The following is a 24,704-nucleotide window of genomic DNA, read 5'->3' as shown; positions in this document are numbered from 1 at the left end:
CAATGACACGGCAGTGATGTCAAGTATGACTCACTTCAACAGAGAGCCTAATCTTAAATTAAACCCTGGGCAATGCTTCCGTTCATATATGTTCAGAAGCGAATGGAAAGACTTTGGTTTACTGCTGAACCAAACATTTCAGTATAAACCAGTGTGGTTCATAACAGGCCAGTGCAGAATAAAAGCCTAGCAGCTGCAAATAAAAGTTCCATTTTACATGTCTGAGAACGACATCCATCAATTTTCAAACTGCTCTAAGATCTCAGGGGAGCAGGAGCCTATTACAGCAAGCAACAGGCATAAGGCAGGATATATCCCACAGGGCGCACACAGACACAAACACACACACGCCAATTAACCTACCAGCATGTCCTTGCACCATGGGAGGAAACCAAAGCAAGCAGAGGAAACCCATGTGAACACGGGGAGAACATACAAACTCTACCCAGTCAGCACCCTAGGAATGAAATCCAGCACTGCCAGACAGTGATGCTAACCAGTGCACCACCTTTCTGCCCTGGGAACAACATCACTGAGGCAAAAAGCAACATGCATTAACAACAGACCTGTAAAAAGGTTTTCACTGCTTTTGATACATTATGTGTGGTGGAGCTTGATTTGGTCATTCTGTCGATAAATCACATCAGGTCACTGCTGCTCCTCAACACCCTTCTTGACCTGAATTAGAACCTGTCCACTTTCAGCCAGACCGTTCTCCTTCAGCTTCATCCTCGTAGATCTAGGGCAGAACTCCTTCAGCTAAAATAACATTACCCGAAAAAAGCATTTTCCAAAGGAGAACAACTCCAGAAACTGTTCCGACAGGAGAATTCTTAAAGGAGCTCCCCAGAGGGTCTGATGGAGCTGATGAGTGGGTCTGGCTCAAGCTGTAGGAACACAGTGAAATATGGGAGAAAGAAAAACAAGCCTGACGACATCTACAATGTTGAGTGCAAATCTGAGTCACCAGAACATTCCAGAAATTAAGAACACAGCACTCTCTCAGGCACAGTCCACCACTGTTCAAAATCAAGGGATTTAAGAAAATGACTTTCTTCCAAAGATTTTATGGATGTATTACCATTTTAAGGTTAAAAATAGTTCTAGGGCACTAGACAACAGAAACACATAGAGCATAAACGTTTTCATCAGAGATGCTTTCTAAACCTTCATAAATATGAAATGTGAAAATGTATGAAACACTCAATCTCAATAATAAAATAATTGATACAATTTGCAGTCAGGCATAAAAAACAGGCATTAGGCAATGAAATAATGGATCTGATGCAATAGGCTCCTTGTTTTAAATTCTATTTAAAGAAAAGCTAATTTGGTTTCTGGTATTACTTTCACTGCATGGAGGCAACTTCCCTTGTATTGGCAGTGAACGTCTTGGACTAAAGTTACATTTACAATAGACAGCACTGGTTCAATATGCAGAATCTTTAATCTTTTTTATGGTTTATCATCTTATATACAATCTGTTCAGACACAACAGTTGTGACCACATACCAAACTTTCCAGGCTTGAGACACTTTACTCACAAAACAATTTTAAGCTTTTTTAAACTCCCAGTGTGGAAAACTACCAAAGCTAACATTAATTTTTAACACGGGGGGAATTAATGTTTTACAACGGGGTGCCTTGGTCCTGGTATTAGAATCCTGCGATAAAGAAATCCGAATAATGAGAATACGGAACTCAATGTTAATGTATCCCAACACTGCCCTACTGAATTTCAGCCTGATCCATCAGAAGACGCTAAACAAGAGTATAGTAAAAGGTGCTACTTCATCTCTTACCACCTGACACTTAATGAAATATTACTGTAACAGAGCCCAGGCTGCTTAAAATTTAATACCAAAACCAGACTGCAGATAAACACCAGCACTCAAAGGAAATCTTGCACACTTTGTGTATAGCTTTACACAGAAACAGTGGCTGTAGAGGATATTAATTCATGCACAGCAGCAGGATAGTTTGGCCTGCTGCAAATTAATGCCAGCCTAGATCATATTTCCTGGACTCTTGTTACCAAAGGACCGTTTTCATGAAACGTTATCTCTCTGCTGTATCAGTATGCAAAGCAAAATAAACCCATTGCAAGCAAAGAACTTCGCTTTTATTCAAAGCAAACAGTCACGACCATAGTGAAAGACACCCAGATAAAGTCGCACTAAATATGTACAAAACTACACCTCACTTTACCTGTCTTTATAACTTCTTAAACTCAAAGAGCAGATATCTTGCAGAAGCAGCACATGTAAAAAACAATTAAATACATGTCTAAACACAGCAATTGGATCCATATTGGCCTCTCTTAAGGCTCACTGGTACTCCGACTTCTGTTATCGAGTAAAACCAATGCAGAGTTTAATCAGGAAGTCCTGATTGTATGCGGTACTCACTGTTTCCTAGTTATAAAGTCCTGGTTTGATCAACAGATTGTAGCTACCTATACTGTTGCTGTTAGCTTTACTCTAAAATAGTCAAGTTAACAATAGTTCGTATCATTTTCCCCAGTCTAGGGAAAGTCAAGAGGACAACACTTCAAGTCTTCAAAAGATTTCAGTTAAAAGGCTTTAAGAAAACTGCAACAGATAAGTAGTGTAAGGTCCAGGAGACACATGTTCTATGAGCATGTAGTCCTTTTAGTGAATCTGTTTGCAGCACATCCGTTATATCCAGATCTACAGGAAACTACTGGAATATTAGGCATAACAACATAACACTTTTTTTTTCCCCAATGAAGCATTTTGTCAGAACTTTTAAAATTCCAACCTTAAAATCAAAAGCTTGTCATTTACCTCTATAATCAGTTAATCATTTCAGAAGATCTAACAGCTGCCACTTTTTAATTTCCTTTTTCAAAAATCTGTTAGGTTGCCATAGTAATTTTACAGTTCAATTTTTTCCCCCATAAGAGATGAATGGCAACAAACAGTCAATCGTTTTAGTCTTCGTGGTCTCATATGGTTTCTGTATCATTTAATTTCAACTTCATCACAATGACATAGTTATCTCCTCGTAACCAAACATACTTTTGTTGCAAATGATGCGAGGTGAAGCAGAGGCCACAGAGGTGGATATCTGGGTGTACTGGTGATTCTGCTGTTTGTAGTAGATGGTGAGAAAGAAAAACAAAACTAAAAGGCTGCCAATTTGGCACGGTTTCCACCAAAACAGGATTTTATTGATAGCCAAATCACTGGAAAAACCAGTTCTACTGACTCGTGCAGTCAGGCATGAGAATTTTAATCACCACAGAGTTACACCCTGCACAAAGCCCCTTTCATGTATCATGTGCATGCTTCATGACAGGGTCTCCTCTCTAAGGAGACAGAAGTCTGGCTACAGTAAAGTGACATTATGTGCTTTTTTCAGCCCAGCTCCAAACAAGCAATGCACCTGACATTTAAACCAGATGTTAAATCAGCTAGAAGCAAGCAGTAGCAATAAATAAGAAAAAACAATATATTTCTCCTTTTCAAAAATATCATAGCCTTTACTTACATTATAAGGCATCTGTGCCTATTTAAAACAGGTTTCATTTCCAATGTCCAATTTAGACACTAAACTGTCTATTTAATGAAAATGTGTAGCCAGGCAAGCCTGTCTTTTCAGTGTCCATTCTGTGCAATTTATATAAGAGTATGTCACTCATGAATAATGAGAGTGTAAAGTGACGTTTATAATATCTATTATCATTTATAGACCTGATTTAGGGGTGACTTTAAAACCCACCGATGCTTCAGGTTGAAACCATGCTGAAAACAGAATACAGAATTCCAGCAGTATACCATTTCACAACAAATAGTAGTATTTACTACGTTTGGATTTAAGTGGTAGCAGCAGAAGTAGAAAGTGTAAATAGGTAAAGGTTTTTCAAGTTTAAACTAAATTCGGTTTAGCAAGCGTCAGCTTGTCTGCTGTGTGATGATCTTCACATGAGGAGAGTTACTGGGCTGGTGTTCTTCATCAGTTTTGAAAGGATGTCACCCTACATGACTTTTCCAAGGATTTTTAGTCGTAGCCTTCATTAACATAATCTTAAGAAAATCACAGTGAATTGTAGAGAGCCGCAGCGCATGCCCATTATCGTCATTTGCGTAGTGTGACACCCCCAGCGACTCAGTTATAGCATTCTTAATAGCCTCCCTACCACTCTCTGAGACTCGCTATGACAAAATCAAACTGGTTTGATTTTCTCGTAGCGAGTTGCCGAAGGGGTGGGCAGTGAGCCAAATGTGTACTTGTGAGATAATGTGCCCATTATATTACACGTTATAACGCAATACTAATTTGTTTACAATATTTGTTTTGAAGGTGTTTTATGGTTTTAACTGTTTTATTTTGGTAAATTTGTTCTATTTATAAAGAATGATATTTTTGAAGACATTTATTTGTGGAAAACAACGCCCCTGTTACATTTTTCAAGATGTTTACGTGCTTGTTCTCCGTGTTGTTTACTTTTGTGCGGCGCTCCTCTGGTGCTCCTCGTTTATTGGCTGCCAAAACGAGGCGACCTCGCGGTACTTTCGCCATGCGATTTCGAACCGTGATGAAAAAGGAATCGTGTAATCAGTCACCCCCTGAGATTCCTAGTCGTATAATTTGACACCCTCTAGGACAGAAAAGGCAGCGAGAATCGGCAAGTGCAGTTGTTAAATTTGACGTGCTCTCATGAGTACATGAGTCACGTAGTGCGACGCCGGCTTAACAAACAAAGTAGGTTTGACGATTCCCAGATGCCGCAGACAAGAAGAGATTAATTCAGGGAGTGTGGAAGTTAAACCCAGGAAGTAAGGAAATGTACCTACCCCATGCTGTGTGGAGCAGTCTGTATGCTGTTCGCTGGTCTTGGACTTGGTCTCTTGGTCTCTTGGGCACATCTGTGCTGTGCTCGCTCTGTGTCTCAGGACAAAGTCTGGGCTCTCGCCCCCTTGAAGGTCTCCACTGTCCAGCTTGACTCTGGGCAAGGCTGACCGCTGTACAGATGTTTTGGTGAAACCAGTCCTCCTTTCAGGGCACTGGGACGGACACACAAGTCGATCTGGTCCCACAAGCCTGTTCAAATGGGCGAAAAAAAAAAAGTTACAAATTTGGATCTCTGGCAATAAGCTTTTATCATCCAGAACCTTCAGCACTCAATGAAGCAGTCCTGTCGTGGAAACTATAAACTAAGCGTCCAAAATATTAGGGCTGGCCCTCTACAAGAAATTAGGGGGGAAAAAATCCTTATCCAATATTTTTTAAAATTCTAAATAAAAAAAAACCTTAAAAACAAAAACAATTCTAAAACTGTTTTTGCCATTAAAATGTTAAAACTGGAATTCAAGTACTCATTCTTAAATAAAATCTACCTATGATTTGTTCGTTAGGTCAGTCATTTGCAAGACAGGCTTCTTACTGTAAAAACATGAAGTTGACATCTATCTTTGGTAATTAACCAGATCGTAGAAAACACAGCAGAAGTCTTGTTCTGTACTTTCTCACTGTAGAGGTGTTGCATCAAATGGCTTAAAAGAGAAGCCAACACTGAATAAAGAGGTGTAGCTGAAGAAACTAGTATTTTAAAAACAAATGAGGAAAATGCAACATTGAGCCTTAGAACCAACCCTTACTTTGAATTGCAAAAGCATATCTTTTGTTAAAGCTGATGTAACAATTCATTTTAATGTCAAAAACCTGACTGGAAAGGGTTAACCCTTAGACACAGAAGAAGGATTTAACCCCATAGCCTATTTCGAGTCAGTGGGGGGCCAGGCTGATGAAGCTGCCTGCAGCAGAAGGAGAAGGCAATGTTCTGATAGACTTAGGGATTTACTTTTTTACGGAGGCAACAAAGCGTGAGGCAATAAATGCAAGGAAGCCTCAGAGATCGAAGCTGGACAGGCTTAGAAGACAAACTGCTGCTCTCCCATGCTTGCTCGTCAGAAAAAACCCTTTTTTCCTCCACACTTCTGTGCCACTGTGCTTCATAGTTCTTACACTGACAAATTTTATAAACAGGATTGAGAAAGTCAGTGCATACAGAATGAAAGAAGAATTTAGAAAAAGCAATGGGGGTAATCAATTCTACACTAGCAAAAAAAAAGAAACATTTATACTATATTTGCTGCATTTCTATGAATTATGGACAATTGTGCCAGTATCACATTTACATATATACATACGCATTTGGAAAAATGTACTATAATGTGTTTTCAATAACCTTTTCAGGACGGAAAAAGACTAGAATCCCACCAAAAGCTGCAAGAACATTATGGAAAAACAGGGAGAGGAAAAGAGTCATTTCAAGTGCTAACATCTGTGTCATTAGAGGCAATTATAGGATATTTTTTAATATCTTCGCCAGATTAAAAGTCCTCAACCCATTTCTGAAAGTCCCAAAGGGACACCGATATTCACAAAACTCTTGCGACAAAAAGACAAACTCGGAATAACCTTCAAAACAAGACTTCTTTCCCAGTAGTTCGAAATATAATGCAGAACCTGGAGTTTACAGAGGCCTCTTAAGTCAAAGCACAGGGACTGAAGTCTGCTGTCCAGCCAATGAGTAAACAGGCCTGTATTAACTCTTCGAATGTTATTAGGTAGCCTAGCAACTAGAGGTGCCAAAGGCAACTGAAGTACTGAAACACAAGTCCTCTGAAGCTACAGGATCTTCTTAGATCATTAACTGTAGTCTTTTTTACTGTACTGAGCCGCTGCTCAGGAAAGGGAGGATAGTGTTGCTAAAGCTTTGTTTCTTTCCTGACAGACAGTTCTAACAAGTGTAAAGCTTTAATAGAATATGGGACATTTGTTGCTTATCGAGGAGCAAGTGACTTCATTTATTAAACCTAATGAAACTCAAAATTATGGGACTGTACATCACCCCTTTTTTAGATTAATTTCAGTGTAGACCTTTGCTCAATCTTCACATTTGCTGCTTTAATTGCATTCAGTCATGACACTTTATAATAGCAATTAGTGTTTGTTTCAATGCAGTGGCTATCAAAAGCATTTACCCCCTCTAACTTTTTCACATTTTATTGTAACGATAAGGTATTTAATTTTAATTCGATTTGCCACTGACTGCCAAAAAAAACTAATTTCAAAGTGAAAAGAAAATTCTGCAGAGCTCCCTAAATAATAAATAAAGAACAGAAAATAACTGATTGACTGAGGTAGCCTTATGTTGATATCTGCTTCTCATCAGTGAATAGGAAACTTGTCAAAACCTTGTACCTTGTCAAAGGAACATGGATGGAAAACAGTACTGTCAAATCTGAGAAGAAAACCTGCTTCAGACCTAAAACAGAGAAAATTTCACCTTTCAGCAGGACAATGATCCAAAGCAAGGGGTCAAAGCTATCCTGGAGTAGCTTTAGAATGCGAAAGTGAATGTCCTCATATGACCCAGTCAAAGTCCTGAATTTAATCCTATTGAGAGGATGTGAGAAACGTGAACACTGCTGTCCATAAGCAATCCCCCAACAACATGAGAAACATTCAGCAAATCTGCAAAGAAGAATGGGTGAAACCTGCACCAAGCAGGTGTTAGCAGACCTAACAAAGTTGTCAAAAAGACGTGCCACTGTAACTCCTGCAATGGTGTTTGTGCATCAAGTTCAAGGGTCTAAATAGACAAATAACATATTTCAGCTTTCCTCTTTAGATTTTGCTTTTAGTGTAATTGATCTTCGGTTTGAGCATTGGGGTTTAGAATAAAATATTACGTTTCAAAACATGTAAATGCAACATTTAGCATTTTCACACAATGTGACACCCTAGGAAGGACCTGAATATTTGTGCAATACAATGTGAATTCCAGCCAACAGCAACAACAAAAAACTACCTTCAATGCATGCACAAAGATCATCAGTGCTGCAAACAGAAGCAGATTTGTTATTGTATATGTCTAACAATAATACTGCATTTCACTGTGCGATTCGTTCCCAGACCAGAGCATAGCACATGACTGCTCAATCCTGTACTTCAAGAGAGGCCAGCATCTTGTATCGCTCCCACTGGGCGACAGCTCTCGGTCACAGGCTGAGCCCCCCCACCCAACTCAGACTTTGTTCATCACATGCAAGTGAAAAGATCCTCAAGACTGGGACAACATTACTTGCATATCATTCAGCAGTAGCTCCCACCTCAAGTGACCCTGGGGACAGCTAGCACAGACTTTCCAAAGAGTTGCACCCCACCAGGACTGAACACCACTTGAAGGACTGCTGTCAGCCATTGGGCACAGGGGAAGAAGGGATTTCTCATTCCATTCCGGACAGTAAATGCTGAAGCTATTCATATCCATAAAGGAATGAACTACAGCACAAGACAATGGACACAAAACCTGTCGATCACACACTGAATCAGCACTGCTCTAATGATCTACAGTATCGATATTCCGGGAGTTCTTCGTGACAGGATCTCCTTCATGTCATAGAACGGATATGAAGCATCTTTCTCCATTCCAGAAGAGCTTTGAAAAAAATCTCTCCAGAAAAATAAAGAGGCTTTCCTGAGGAGCAAAAAAAATTAACTTTTTACTGCACAGTAGACTAAGCAACCACACTTTTGCATGAGACAATTTCTCTTTTCATACTGCATATAATGCATCTAAAGAATATCTGTAATGCACAAATATGTAATTATGTGTCATATCTATACCCTTACAAAAAGCATTTCATCATCTCATCAAAACCGAGGTCCTGACTCTCTGTGGTCATTAAAAATCCCAGGGCGTTTCTCGAAAAGAGTAGGGGTGTAACCCTGGCATCCTGGCCAAATTTCCCATTGGCCCTTACCAATCATGGCCTCCTAATAATCCCAATCTATGAATTGGCTTCATCACTCTGCTCTCCTCCCCACTGATAGCTGATGTGTGGTGAGCGTTCTGGCGCACTATGGCTGCCGTCACATCATCCAGGTGGATGCTGCACATTAGTGGTGGTGGAGGGGAGTCCCCATTACCTGTAAAGCGCTTTGAGTGGAGTGTCCAGAAAAGCGCTATATAAGTGTAAGCAATTATTATTATTATTATTATTATTATTATTATTTAAGTGGCTGCAGGAAGGAAGCCTATAGGAAGAGACCCTAGACAGGTGTTGCTCACAACCATATAGCATTCCAGAGTGAACAGTTACTGCACTGCTCATAAGGCTATTTTATTGGGGACCCTACTTCCAAAGCAAACCTGCTTTTCTCTGTGCAAACAGCATTACTAACTTCCCCCTTTTGTTTCTGACTAGTCAGGGCAATAATGAACATCTCAGGAGGCAGTTTACAAGCCTCCAGCAATTATAAATAAATCACCGGCCACATCTGCTGCTCTGTCGCAAGACACATAGCGTAGAAATGTCTATTAAAGCTAACTGCAAAACAGTACTGTATTGTTTAGAACTGCAGCATAGCTCTGGAAAAGAAGTCATCCAGCAAAAAAAAAAAACTGACCAGTACTCTAAGTTCTACATTACTGGACAAATAAAAGAGGTAAAAATTCAATCTTCTTAGAAGACTGGCTTTTCTCCGTCCAAATCACGCATCATCAAGACGATCTTCATCTATAAACTGACCAAATCTTAACTCCTAATAGGTGGCAACAAAAAGCCACTCATTCTTCTTCAGATTATATCATTTTTAAACAAAGCATCTGCAGTCTAGGAGTACTGGTCTCTCAGAACTACAGAATGAGCTACACTAACTATTTAGTGCTGTAGGCTCAAAGTATTATATGTTTGTGCTACTGGGTCAGAAAAAAAACACTGTCTCTCTAATTGATTTATGTAAATCTAGAGTTTACAGCATGAGACATTAGACCTGACGACAAGCACCCGAACTCAAAATTTAACTTTCCATTCAAACTTCCTCAAAGTATGCTGAACAGCAAAGAAAAATGCAAACTTAGTTTGCATTTTACCCTCTTTTTTGGCTTAATTTATCTGAGCCCAGGTAGAGTACGGTACATGATGACCGACCTCCAAATGTTCAAATGGAGAGTCTAAGACTGAGGTAAAAACAAAAACTGCATGGTGCCGAAAAGCTTCTGCACAACCAACAGATCACAAACCTGAAAGAGTCAAATACCTATAAGCAATATTTTATTTTGATCCAGACTTGGGCTGAGCTCCAAATTTAAAAGGCCTCTAGCAGAGTCCACAAACTCCACAAATGAGGCTTTTCCCCCTTAAGAGCTTCCAGCGCTATAACTTTCCACAGGATTGCTTTTTTTCCCCCCAGTGCCATCCTAATACCTAGTCAATGACACTTCAGCATCGCGTTTTCATGAAAAGCACCACAAAACCGACAATATAAATGGTCCTTCCACACAAATGATATCAACATTTTGCCGTTTGCATGAAAAGGAAAAAAAAAAAAGAAAATACCATGATTTAGGCAAAACAGAGCTCATATAAACTGCACAGTGCAAATATGGCGAAACAGAAGACATTTTGATCAATTGCAGTCTCTTTTTCCAATGTTCATTTCATAGTTCTTAAAAATGAACTGCAATTACGACAAATGATTGTGATATGCACTCCTACGTTTTAAAAACCATTTTCCATTGTATTCAAGCCTGGTTGATTTACTAATCAATCATCAATTTCTAATTCTAATTGGTGTTCCTATAAAAGGAATCCTGTTACACAGTTCGGCGCTGCCTGCACATTCCACCCCCAGAACTGCACGGCTTCAATATTGATCCAGACAACAGCCAAACCTCTAACCCCTGGCTCTGTACCTCGATCGGAAACCTGAGAGAGATTCGCAGCACGGCCGGAGGTTACAACGTGTCTGCAGCCGTTTTATTTCGGCACTCTGCTTCCAAATCCTGCGGCACTCCTTTTCATCCTGGTCTTGGACCCAGCAAGTGTGCTAGCTGGAGACACAGCTGAACTTCTGCCCTGGACACCAGAAGCAAAAGAGTACAGTACGTAACATTGTTTATTGAAGACGCAGTCGCTTTCTGAAAAAAATATGCAGACTACTAGACAGCTGAAAGATTTTAGGCTCAATTATATACAATGTCTACCCAAAAAAAATAGGCTACACTGAATCTGCCCTGAACAGAACCATGATTTCATACAGAGTCCTAATTTAAGGGATTATAAGCAAAAATAGTCAACACCATGCTACAACGTCCGTGAAGCTATCAATTTTTGTTCTCTCAGAGGCTATTTCTCTGAAAAGGTAATTGTGTCATCATTGCTTACTTTTAAGACTCAAACTTCTCAGAAGAAAAGGAAAAAACATTCTCTTTAGCCTTCTGTTTCTCGGGAATGGCTCTCTCAAAGGGCTGCTGCTGAATGAGTCAATTTTTTATTCAGAGGGTATAATGGGAGCAAAACGACCCTGACAAAGTACAACTTTCAACTTTCAGCCTTGTATGGTACAGGCGCTCTGAACACATCTGCAAATCAAAAAAGAAAACCGATTTTCCTGGCAAATTCGGAAAAAAAACAACAATTCTTCACATATCGAAGACGGCTGTATTCAGGCATTAACTGTCATTTCAGGTCCGAGTCCGAGTACAACTCGGAATTGATTTCTATTAAAAACCGTCTGACTGGGCTGAGTGGACAGCTAATTCACAAGGGAATCGAACTCAATTTTAACTCCTGCTGAACTCGGTAAGACTAACCATTTCACACAGCTACACAATAACTGGGATCATTTTACGGGGGGGGACAGGTCTGTCCTGATTAAGAAGTGCCAGCAAACTGGTGATTAGTTTGACGGAGGCTTTTTAGGGAGCCACTTCAAGAGAGAACGGGTGTGGCACCAAACCCCATGGAGGACGACGTCTGACTGGTGGGCAATTACACTGAGCCAGCTGCACTGGCAGGCCCAGTAATTCCAGATGGCACATGAATCTACCGGGAATCTTTACAAAAGCGCCAACTCAGCTGGCCCCACTTTTGTGTTCTTTAGCTGATACACATATTGCTTCCGCCCTGAATACGGTTTATTCAAAAACCCACAGCTGTCCGTCCAGATCTGGATTTGCATTCCTTGCATTCCTCTTGACCAGACTGGAGGCTATCACAGTGAAATTAGAAGGGAAAGGATGAGGTCTAATAAATGTAGGGAATTTATTTACAGAATTTACAGAATGGAGATAAAAGTCCACAACACACGTAAGCAGTTCTCCCTTATTCTTTTAATGCCATTTTCATCGTGAAAATGTCAATTACACCAGTCCATATTTTTTCCACGCAAATGAATGTGAACTAAGATAAAGCAAGAATAAAAAAAAAACACATTTGTACCCAGCTATAGCCTTATCAACATAAAAAAGCTGAACGAAGTAAGCAGAACAGGAATAAAAGTTTAGATGAAACATGTAGAATCAGATGCTGACTAAGGCAGACAGCCATCATGTACTGTAGCAATACAAGACTTGTATTGGATCGAAGAAGAATATTCACTATAATATGCACTGTATATTACACCATCAGGAAGCAAATCTTCCATTTTTGCTAAAGAGATTCCCAAACAGACCAGTATAAATTCTCTTAGATTTCTGTCGCCTTTAATTTTCACTGACTATATAAAGCAGACAAGGTTGTAAAAGTGCAATAGATTTTGCACAGCTACAATGCAGTTCATTTCTCAGTGTCACATCTAATTCCTGCTCCCCTGATGTTTTCCCCATCTTTTGGCCCTGATAGCTGCACTGTGCCAGAAATTGTACCTGGTCCATCACAGGCTCATTCCAGAATCTAATCTGGGGCAATACCTTTGGCCTGCGTTTTCTTAGAAAAGGAGCAACCACACATTGTAACTGTCAAAAGGTGCATCTCAGATCCCCTGCCTTTCCAATTCTGATCACTACTTTCTAGATGAAAGTACGAGGAATGACTTCACAAGCATACACAGAAGTAGACACACCCAGCACAGCTTGTTTTGTTACAGCTACAAATTGTACCGTTTTGTAGCTGCTATTCAGAATCCAAAGAGGATTCTCTGAAAAAAAACATACATCATACACTTCACTACGAAACAAATTTCTAACCACAAGTTTTACATAGTAACAAAGGTTTGTATTCTCCATGTGGAGTAAACAGCCATCCTACACCAGTTCCCTCTGGATTCTCAAGAGGTTTGTACAAGGAAGGTGAAACAGCAAAGGTGAAACACCAACCTACCTGGTGGAATAAGAATTAAGACAATTTGTCAGTACAGCTCTAGTGGAAATTAATGCACCCATACTCTCACATTTTATTTAAAAAAAAACATAACTTGTTCCCTGGCACTCGCAGCTCTGTAATAGTAAACTTATGTGGCCTGTGGCAAAGCCATAAAAATAACTCAGAAATAGAAATAGCCATCTAATTTAATCCTTAAAATACCAGCCACTGTGGACTAAACCCTCCATAAATTTTAAAAATAAAATGAGGAGGGTAATCAAGAACCCCTAATCACAAAGATTACCCCAAAATTACCCTTCAACTTCACTGAAATAGCAACAAAAAAAACAAACACCCTGTACAAAGCAGAGACAGCCCCTACTGCCATAAAATCATTCACACCACACTGCTAGTAAAAGATAAGCAATAAGGATTGGATTAAAAAACCGCAACGATTTTATGACAAAACATAACAGAACTACTTTTTAAAACCTCCTAATAAACTATTAGCATGCCCTTTCTTGAACTTTATTTAAAAAGCACCTAACAATATTTGCGCTATCAATATACAGCCAGGACAATTTTTTTATCTGAAAAGGAGCTTCTCAGTCTCCGCCCAGTCTCATAAAATAAGTTGGAACTGCAGTCACACTTGAGAACACAAGGTGCCGTGCCTGAAGACCGACAGGAAGGTGGGAATCATCAAAGCCACACAACCACACGACACACCCAAAGGAGCCTTATCGCAGAACACGCCGGAACACACGCAGGCAGGCTTTTCATTTGGGCCAACTGATTCGGTATTGCATGTATACTAAGTGCAAGCTTTAAAAGGATTAGCTGGTGTGCTGGGTTTATAGGTTTAAGAAACTGCAGCATCCCAAACCGCACTCCAATTAGGACTCCCCCCCAAGATTGTCCACTTCTTTATCACAAAGGTGACTGGGTGTGGCCCTCCTTTAGAAAACACAAAAGTCACAGAGAGGTGACGACACCCCCCTCCCCTGTACTAACCACTGAAACAATTATCAGTCACCAGAAGAGAGGGAAACATGGTGTCCCATGGCAGCCCATCAAGCGGAAAGGGATTCAGCAGAGTCAGGGGTGCAAAAAAATGGGAAAAAACAGGGAGTCAATAAGTCTTCCTCAGATCCTGAATTCTGCTCCAGTGGTTGTCAAAGAGATCACCGGAAGGAAATTGCCGTGAACCCATCAGTGTGAGCAAACTTCAGTAAACCGTCTGTTTAATGGACATTGGCCACTTAAAAGGGATTGGCTTTAAAATCAGAAATGTCAGACTTTCCCTGCAATAACAATGAAAGGCACAAATAATAAGACATCAGTTTAAAATTCAGGAATCTAAATGGTGCTCTACAGGTATAGGTCAATTGCTTTACCATGGGTGGTGTGTGTGTTTTGCATGCTTTAGTGAATTTTACACAGTACATTTAAAATTTATTAAATAGTTTATAATAAACGTATAATAAATTATAATAGTTTATATTAAACATCCAGGTGGATGCTGCACATTGGTGGTGGTGGGGGGGAGTCCCCCTTAGCTGTAAAGCGCTTTGAGTGGAGTGTCCAGAAAAGCGCTATATAAGTGTAAGCAATTATTATTATTATAATAAAAAGCATTTTTTTTTCCACTGTGTTGATCGCAATTGTTAAAGAAATGAGCCAAAAGATACAAAAAGCATTTATACTGTATAATATTTTCTCATACAAAAAAGTGTTTTGTTTCTGAAAAACATTATTGGCGATTACTGGATATTTGGCAATAAAGGACACCCCTTCCCTCCTATTAATCTGTTAAACTGAGGGTTAACTGTATGAAATTTCAGGAGCCTGACAAGAAAATGGTTGACTTTCTTACAGATATTCACGTTGTTTGTAATAACTGGAGCATTTGAAATGAAACAGTCCCATCCTAGGGAGTAGATATTAAAGATCCTGGAGTGACTTAATTAAATCTGCTACTGGGTACCATGATGGTGATAAAGCCATGTTCAAAACAGCCTCAAAAGAAAAGCCCAAAAGCAATATTTAAATTAAGTACAGCCAGACTCCAATCTAAACTAATTAAAAGTTCTGCTATTTTTTTGGCATGGGGATAATTCAGGCCGAAATTAATGTGAGGACATGTACTCACTTTTATAATGGAAATGTTACCATCTAGCGTGTCCTATAAAGGAACTGCAGTCAAACCCGATTTATTTATCCGTGCCTACGTTCTCTTAAAGATTCTCAAACATCTTCCGAGAAATTTAAGTGGCAAACAAGTTGTCAAAACAGGGACTGAAGGCTTGATTTCTTACCTCACCCAATAAGAACTAATTTATGTCAGATCCAGTTTATGACAAATATAACAAATAATCCAATACATCAAATAATCAAAGATGTAAGAAAACCAAACTGGAAAATCAGAGATCAATCTAAAGAGGTTATCAACATAGAATGAAAGATTGTGTCGATAGCAGCGATCCTGATATTTTGCCTAAGAAGCTTGCACCAGTGCTTTGAAATGAAGTTCAAATTAATAATAATAATTAATAATTGCTTACACTTGTATAGAGCTTTTCTGGACACTCCAATCAAAGCGCTTTACAGGTAATGGGGACTCCCCTCCACCACCACCAATGTGCAGTATCCACCTGGATGATGCGACGGCAGCCATAGTGCAGCAGAACGCTCACCACACATCAGCTATCAGTGGGGAGGAGAGCAGAATAATGAAACCAATTCATAGATTGGGATTATTAGGAGGCCATGATTGGTAAGGGCCAATGGGAAATTTGGCCAGGACGCCAGGGTTACACCCCTACTCTTTACAAGAAACACCCTGGGATTTTTGATGACAACAGAGAGTCAGGACCTCGGTTTTACGTCTCAGCCGAAGGACAGCGCCTGTTTTTACAGTTGTAATTGTAATTGACAAATTGTCAGAAATGGGGACAATCGCAGGACTGTCCAGCCACTGGCCCAGTCTTCACACTGATAAAACCATTCCCTTCCCTCCTAGAACAAATGTATTTCTAATACATTTCGTTTGCATTATTTCTAATAGTCCTTCGTCTCTCCAGCTCTTCGGCCGACAGGACTACAACGCATTCCTTTGTTCCAAGGGCCATCAAGTCCTGCTGTGGCTTTGGCCATTTCTTTTTCCACCTCCGCAGTCGCTCACAGCTCCCACCTTTGCTTTAAACCGGGGTTAAAGAGAGGCTCAGAAAAGTTGTCGCTTGTCCTGCAGTTTTTGAAAAAGACTAAAAATGCCGAAGGGCGTTTCATCGACAGAGATGGTGACAAGTGAGGAAAACTAGTGATGACGCACGGCCTTTCCATTGAAAGGAAAATCGGCACACGCCTTCTACCGATTGAGCAACAAAGATGCCAGAATCGTCTCCCAGTAAATGCTGACGTGTTTACTGATGAACCTGACCGCTAATCTGGGGACCTTCATGAATCGCCAGGGAAAACTGTCCATTCTCTTAGCCCGATACGTTTCTGAGCCCTAGTCTTTAATCACTCTGGACAGAGACATTTTGACAAGCAGCTATCGGTCTGCAGGAGTATATTTGTGAAAGAAAACGCGTCATTTCTGCTGTGTACTTTTTACATACTGACCCACAATGCCTTCCTCAGAGCCAAGCTACAGCGATGCAGAGAGGAGGAGTTCAGACTCCAGCAAGAACTTTCAGCACAATTCAACCATCCGTTACCTAGTTTTGCATTTATCATTTAGATTTTAAAAGTCGCTGTAGCACATTTTTATTTCAGGTTGTGCATTGCAGTCTTTCAAAACATTTTTCCATAACCGTTGGAGGTAACAGCAATTATTATCAATATAATCGGCAATGATAAGTGCATACTACATGTTAATCATTTCGAATACTAATAATTAGTTTAATTTAACTTCATGCTGAACATGTTTAAAGTGGGTTGTTAAAGCACCTGTCACGTGGTGGAAAAGTAGGTTAAAAGGTCAACATTTATTAATTTCACTCGTTTATTGCCTGAATCGAAAAAAAAAGTCATTATAGTTTTATCTGGCAAAAAATAAAAAGTGAATTTCAACATCCTACATCAAGCGTTTAAGTTCTTAGTTGATAAACAATAATGGAAGAGGTTCTGTATGTTACTGAAAGTAAAATGTCCTGAACCTAGAGCTTTCTATTGGGTATTTTTCCCCAAGAAGTAGCAATCTTTTAGCTGGTTTGCTTTGACAAATTTACTGAACTAGTAACATACATATATAAATTTACAACTAGTAACAATATAGATGGGATTGAACCCAAAGTAGGAGATTTCAACTTCTGCACTGTAGATTAAGCAGAATATTATTCCCCCCTTCTCCAATTCACCAATGCCATCATGGTTCTGGCGCAGAAGTTTCATCCACTTCTGTCAGCAGACGTCAAAGACTGGATGGTACCCTAGAGCAGCACAGACCGATTCAACATAAGATAAGATCACATTATTAGCCAGATACAATTTCTTGCATTAGGAATTTGTCATTTCGCATACCCCAGCTTGCTCTCCATGAGACACACAGGCACACAGACGAGGAGAGAGAAGCTTGGGATCAGAGCGCAGGGTCAGCCATTTATACGGCGCCCCTGGAGCAGTTGGGGTTAAGGGCATTGCTCAGGGGCCCAACGGAGTAGGATTCCTCTGCCGGCTGCAGGATTTGAACCGGCAACCTTCCAGCCACAGGCGCAGATCCTTAGCCACAGACAAGGTCCATTTCCCAGACATCCGGAGGCATCTCACAATAAGACTCCCAGCAAGCTCGGTGTCGGAGAGCCAAGACTGTCCCCTCCACAGAGCCATCCTAGGAGAGAGCAGCAGGGCCTGCAGTTGCTGCGCACAACAGGAGGAGCTGCTTTCCGGCCCTCACTCTTAGTTTTGGGGGAGGGGTGGCCAGCAGCACTGACAGTGATGCAAGCTTCTCAGGTCTTTGCATAAGGGATTACAAACCGTGAAACAGAACATTTCGGTTACTGTTTAGCAGAGGAGGCTAAGTTTTGTTTTTTTAAAAAAGGGAAAAAAATGTGGAACAAATACCAGCATTGCAAGCTATATCTGCATGCCCTACTTAAATATAAGCTAAATCTGAAAATATTAAAACTCCACAATTTTAGCCAGTACAGCCTTCAACCAACCTAAAAAAAAAAACAAACATGGCTCATATTTGTAGGCACATCTTTTCAGAGCCTCTTTTTCAACCCTATTCCACAACTTGTCCCTTCACTTACTCTTGAAGAGCAGCCAGGTTGAATTTAGCTCAATTTGTGCTCAACTGTCATCTAGAACTCCCCCCAGACTTCTAATAAATAAAACATTGTGTTCTTTTTACAATCACTGGCATAACTGGGTGCAGAGCAAACACAAACAAAACATGTTATTTAGGCTTTCTTGGTGCCACAATCATGTGACAATATAAGAGATTTGTGATGTTGGCCTTCTACTACGATCTTCACACTGGTGCCATTGTTCCTCTGTCATATGTCCTGAAAAGCATCCAACCACCAGTACTAAGACCAACATCTTGCTCCCTGACACTGAAAGCGTTTGTTCTCGTAGCCCTTCAGAGTCTTACAACACTCCCCACGAAGACCCCAATTTTCTCTTTAAATGGAAAATAAAATGCAGGGCAGCTTAATGGGAGCTTCAATATTTTGGTGATGCAAGATCTCGGAAAAGAAAAAAAAAAGAGAACAGGGGCTTCACCCTAAGGAACATTCACAAAGGATACTTACTGGACGATGTCTCGGAATTCTCACTTCCAAAACCACATTTGTGAAAACTGCTCAAATGAATCCGTTGTCATGATCGAAATCCACCACCCACAGAAGTACAAAAGTATACTGCATTGTTCTACAGGACCGTGGTTGTGGTATGCACAAATACAGTCGATCAGCATACCAGCTTTTGATTTCCTGTCTTCTGGGCAGTGCATTACTAATTGACAAGAAAAAAAGGTCAGGAAAACCCAAGTCTCAAGCACATTTGGTTAAAGTTAAATTAGACTTCCTTCTGTGGTAGTCCGGAAGTACAGTGCATAAATACCTGGAGACATGGTCTGAACCTTCACATGAATAATGAAGAAATTTATGGTCACGTCATAGATTTAAAGGCAAAAAAGGCAAGATTGTCCAAAATACATAATATCAATGTCCACACTGAAAATAACCTGTGCACGGCACTGGGGAAACCAGAAATCCCTTCTGCTCTCACTGACACACTCCCAAACTAGTAAGATTTCATCTATATCCCTGTTTAGTTTCATTTTACACCCCTCAGTCTTTAACCACCTATTACTTCTTTATGTATTGGACACAGGAACGACTCCTATACTACACGGGGGGGAATGAGGAAGGACAGACAAGTTCCTCCAACTTGCCCACCCCTCAGAGTCGTTTATTATTCGACAGGACAAGGTTCGCAGTGCCTTATGGGACAGCTAGCGCCAACCAGAGTAGCGACACATCTTTAACGGGCATTGGTTTAAGCCTACAGGTGCCTCGGATGGTGCAGGAGTGGCTATTTCCCCTAAAGACAACAAAAGCCCAACCAACCCTGCACCTAGCAAAGCTGAGCCAGTCGTGTGCCCATCTCTTGAAGAGCCCCAGTCGTTGACACACACGAAACTTCCGGGTCACAGAGTTCAACCTGCACTCAGTGTGAACGCCTCTGAAAGCTGAGCCATTCAGTAGCCAATTCCCCCCTCAGAGAATGCAGGTCCCCTGCTCTTTCAGTGCACCAGCTTCACTACACACACCTCTGAGGCCTTTTCCAATTCCATAAAAGACCTTCTCTTTCCTCCTGCTGGGGGGAAAAAGCCACATCCATACAGCCTTGCTACCCAAGATAGCACAGCTCAGGCAGTGATGAAATGTTGCAATCTGATATCTGGTGATTGCATATTACAGCCATGATGTGCAACAAAAACTGCATTAACCCACACGCTGTCTAAGGTCACAGAGCTTTCCTTTTTTTACAGAATTGTTTTTACCAGGTTGCTTAACAAAACTGGTATATAAAAAAAGGCTTAATTGCTTCAATTATACACATCGGTGGTTACATAAAGGTGAGATGGCACTGAAAAAATAACACAAGACCCCTGATTAATAAATACTACATAGAGGTGGCATTAATCAATTAGCCTGATTTTCTACAAAAAAATAAATACGTCTCATTAGATCCATAAATGCCTAATTCTCAAATCTGGAAACTTTTTTTTTTTTGCAATGTCTGTCCACGAAGGTCTTGTTGATTTTTATTAATGCATGTAAGAATTGGAAAATAAATGTTTGCAGGGAAAGTGTCAGCTCAAACCACCCCCAAGCTCAGGGGTAACAGCACGCCAGGCCTGTCTTGGCTAATACTATTCTTCTGATGCACAAGTGTTAGTGATAGGACACTTACCTTTGGAACACTTTCAGAGCCAGCATTGTTTCTTACACACATGTAGGACTGGCTGATGTAAACTTGAGACAGAAATTCAAATTTGGACCTCAGTGCAATTATAATGCAATATGATCAAATGCAGACACTTAAACCGAATTTCACATGCCCTGTTCACTCCATCTTCAGACTTTCCTTTAAGCCATTCCCACATACATCTTAAAAGAAAGCAACAACTTTAAATTGTATTACATGGAATAATATAAATGAAAAAAATATATGCTTTAATAAAAAAACTACTTGATTGCTTGCACACTTAAATACCGTCAACTCATTCGAATACTAACGGGAAAAAACATTTTGTGATGAGATGCAGAATGAAACTATAAATTAAAATGTGGCTGCAAAGAAAAACTAAAAATGTATCCGCATTTTTAATATTTAATTGAATCATGTTCTCAGAAAGGGCTCAGAAAACCTATGAGACTGAATCATATCCAACACTGTGGTCAGTACTTTGACTATGCCAACCTATTGGAACAGTTACTTTGAATACCTCTCACTCTTATTCCTTACTCGGTGAAATGAGCTTAAAAAATTGCCACTTGCATTTTCTATATATCCTTAAGACAAGCGAGGAAGTATCTACTGTAGGGGAATAACATTTAAACTGGATCCTGTCAAGTGGAGTATTTCTGGATTGCTACTGTCGAAAAAAAAAGTTATACTACTGTGACTTAAAATAAAAAATATGTCCATTGATTGACTTATTTTCACAGGGCACAAAGAGAATAAAAGTTAGCAAGCACTGAGCACTGTAGTGTGGAATAGATTTTGTTTTAACAAAAGACTTAGTTCAGGTAGGATTGCAATATTACTGTATGAAGATTACAGTATTGCACAATATATAACATAACAGGAGGCAATCCATAAACACGTCTCTAGATTTGAATACAGAAAATCTTATGCATGGTGCTTTCCAAAAATCTTAAACTGCTTTTCCGAGAGATAAGAGAGTAGTTAAATACAGAACTTTGTTGAATGCCGTTTTAGGATGCTTTTTACATTACAGGTAAATTTGTTTCGCAAAAACAATAATTAAAGAAAAATTAAATTGTTCAAAAAGATCTTCACCTAAAACATTTTAGGACATTATATCAGCCCAGGCATCATAGTAATGTACTGTAACATTTCTGTATTGATATGATGACGATAATGTGAACTACATTAGGTTCTACTTTATTTTGATGTGTTTTTTTAATAAGGAAAGCGCTCTAATGGATTTCAAACAGTATCAGAACAAGTACAGAGATCTTAAAAATCAGTCGCTCAATTAAAAGAGTCTATAAGCATTGTAGTCGGGTGAATCGGTAAATGGCGTATATTTCAAAACGCAAACCATTTGCACGTTTCCTTCAGATTTGGCAAGCGTCTCGAAATGATCAAAAACTGGTACGTTAATGACGTGGCCAAATTATTGTGAACTTCAGCTCTTTAACGGTTTTTTTTTAATAAAGTCTCCGGACAGACATCATTAACACCCTTATCTTAAATACTGCGCTCAGTTACAACCGGCCTCACCTCAAACTCCCTTTCAAAGTCAATTGCATTAGTGCTGCGAGCTATTTTACTTTTAATCTTAATGTAACAGAAAGATGGACAGATGATCATATCAAAACGCTGATACGCATCCGAAAATGTTTTTTTCCGGTGTTTGCCTTCTGACTTACGGATCTCAAATGTCGCTTGTTAGGGGGCTTGTAAATAAGTGACAACCCACCCCGTCTGGAGACATTAAAAACAAAGCAAGCCGTGGAAAAACAGACAGAGCCGCAAAATTTCAGTTACCACCTGCCCGGACAGGAACAAAGGAGAAAGTAGCTATTTTCTAACCAGCTGGCAAAGCCGAAAAGAGAAGACCACGCACACATTTAGAAATTAAGTCATCACATCGAAGTCAAAAGAGGACAGTAGCCGATACTGAACTAATTAGACTATAATCACTAAAACGCTCTGGCGATCGTTATGGCGTGTGATTCCGGATCTAGAGGGGCTGCTTCTCCGAGCTAAAAGGTGGAAAGTGCACTTGTTTCAGACAGGAATGCTGGACTCGTCTCGTCTGCCTAGATCACTGTAAAGACCCACTGAAATTACACATAAACAAGAGAGGCCGGTCCTCTCGCGAATGTGCCCGGTCTAAAATCGGCAATAAGAATATAATTGTAATCCCCCAGGAGTAACGGTGCTTCAATTACCTTAAAAGCGAAAAGCCAGGTCAGGTGTGTAGTTAAACGTACGTTGCTCCCAGGAAGCTGATAAGACCCAGTTAAACACCTGCTCCTACCACTAAACACTACCATTACCTTCCTATCAACCAACTGACTGACTGGAATAAACTCGACTCCTAGAGGCCGTGAGCGTCGTCTATGACGCCCATCGCGTGAGTCATTGATAGCCAATAAAAACGCACCAGAAACCCCCACGTGATTGTGCTGAGGGGTTGGCTAAGGTCACGCGAAAGAAATAAGCCCCTCCGTCGCGCTCGGTGTTTTGATGGTAGTTGGAGTTCTTCTCTTCCTGTGGCGCGCTTGACATTGTAGTTTTCCAAACTTGCGAGTTTAAATTGACGGTACGAAGGCAACAGACTTTGGGTGATTTCGGAGTGTTGGAGCAGTGTAAGAAATTAATTGATCAACCGTTATGCTTAGCATGAGAACTCGCCTGTTGCATTTATTTTTGCCTTTGAACAGCGATCGCACAAATGCAAACAAAAGAACGACTGTTTTCAACCAGAACCTTAGAATGCATGTAATTTCACGTAAAACAAAACTACGTCAATCAAAAATGATTGCACGTCAGTGCCTTTTGAGAATAAATGCTTGTAAGATAAAGTATAACATAAATATCCTCTACATACAGTAATTGTGGCTACAGGGATTCTTGTCGGCTGTGTAATTTCTTCCGTACTGTACAGCATGTACCCGATATAGTTCAGAACATACGTGGCAGAACATTTCTAGCTTCTCGTGTAGCAGAACGCAGGTTGTTTACGCCAGGAGAGAGGAAAGAGGGGAAAGGTGTCTCGACTTCCGAACTCATTTTTACGCTTGAAATTTTAGAAAGCAAATCACAGACGTTTTTAGCAGGTAGGAAAAGCCCTTCGCAGAATCCAACTAAGGGTGTTTTACAGGTGAAGAAAGGACACATGGCAAATCTGAGAGTGGTTTAAGTCTTTTAAAAAGGATCTAAGATGAGAGTATCAAACTCGGTTCCTGGAAGCAAAAGTATCTTCTGGGTGCCCCAGCAAAGGGTCTCTCTTGGAATGCATGTTGGCCCAGACATTGACAGTTCTAGCCTGAATGATGTCATTAGGTATTTGTGACTGTGATTCCCCAGAAAACTAGTGCACAGCTGTCACAGCACTGCCAGAGGTAGGCCTGGAATTAGTCGGCGTCTTTTCAAATCTAGGTGCATACGGGAGTACTACCGCTTGGAGTGACTAATGTGGAAATCCTACTACCTCTCAACACTCCTGTTAGGCGCTGTGGAGCTTGCCACCTGCCAAAAGATAAATGGTTCTGTAGCGGAGCACATCTATGTGTGTCATTCTCTCCTGAGCTGGTACAGGAATCATTCCTGGTGATCTGAGCCTTGAAACAACTGACAGTTTCTAGTTGCTGGATATACAGAACAATAGAAATGGGGAAAATGTAGCCTTGCCCTATTACTGCTTTTGCCAAATTACCTACTAAACACTAATTCTGGGTCTGTTTCTCACTGTATCCTAAAGTGGAGCATATATCTGGCTGTTGCCAGGAGCACACTGCAAATTGAAATACACAAGCGCCATCGTAGTCACCATCCAGATGTTATATGACAAAATAAACCCATCAACTCATATAGTATAGTGATGTAACCTCAGCGGTTGTCTGAGACAAGGTCCTGGCCTGTGGGGACGCCAGTGCCTTCAATTTGTTCTAATCTCAATTAGAATCTTAACAGTTAATTAGTACCGGTTCCTATCATTTCAGTGCTGCAAAAGCTGGATTTTTCAAGTTGCTTGAAAAAAAAAATCCAGATGTAACGGCAAGCTCTCCAATTAATAAGGAGCTGTAAACAAAAACCTTAACTGAGCTAATTATGACATGACATGCAGATTCAATTAAGCTCATTTGG

At 40.2% G+C, this 24,704-nt stretch overlaps 1 protein-coding gene across 1 annotated transcript in view; it reads right to left on the bottom strand.

Moving 5' to 3' along the window:
• The window catches only part of adipor2 (adiponectin receptor 2), a 55,200-nt gene extending 32,258 nt beyond the window's left edge, over window positions 1-22,942 (bottom strand). The window contains exons 1-2 of the mRNA XM_088646801.1: window positions 22,784-22,942; window positions 4,821-5,067 (exon numbers count right to left, since the gene is read on the bottom strand). Coding sequence (XP_088502927.1) covers window positions 4,821-4,892 — 72 coding nt within the window. The 5' untranslated portion in view covers window positions 4,893-5,067; window positions 22,784-22,942. The remainder of the gene's footprint in view (window positions 1-4,820; window positions 5,068-22,783) is intronic.
• Window positions 22,943-24,704: the final 1,762 nt, after the last annotated feature.

This window comes from Lepisosteus platostomus, chromosome 9 (genome assembly GCF_059453375.1).
Source record: "Lepisosteus platostomus isolate fLepPlt1 chromosome 9, fLepPlt1.hap1, whole genome shotgun sequence".
NCBI classification, from domain to species: domain Eukaryota; kingdom Metazoa; phylum Chordata; class Actinopteri; order Semionotiformes; family Lepisosteidae; genus Lepisosteus; species Lepisosteus platostomus.
This window is presented reverse-complemented; position numbering and strand designations above follow the sequence as displayed.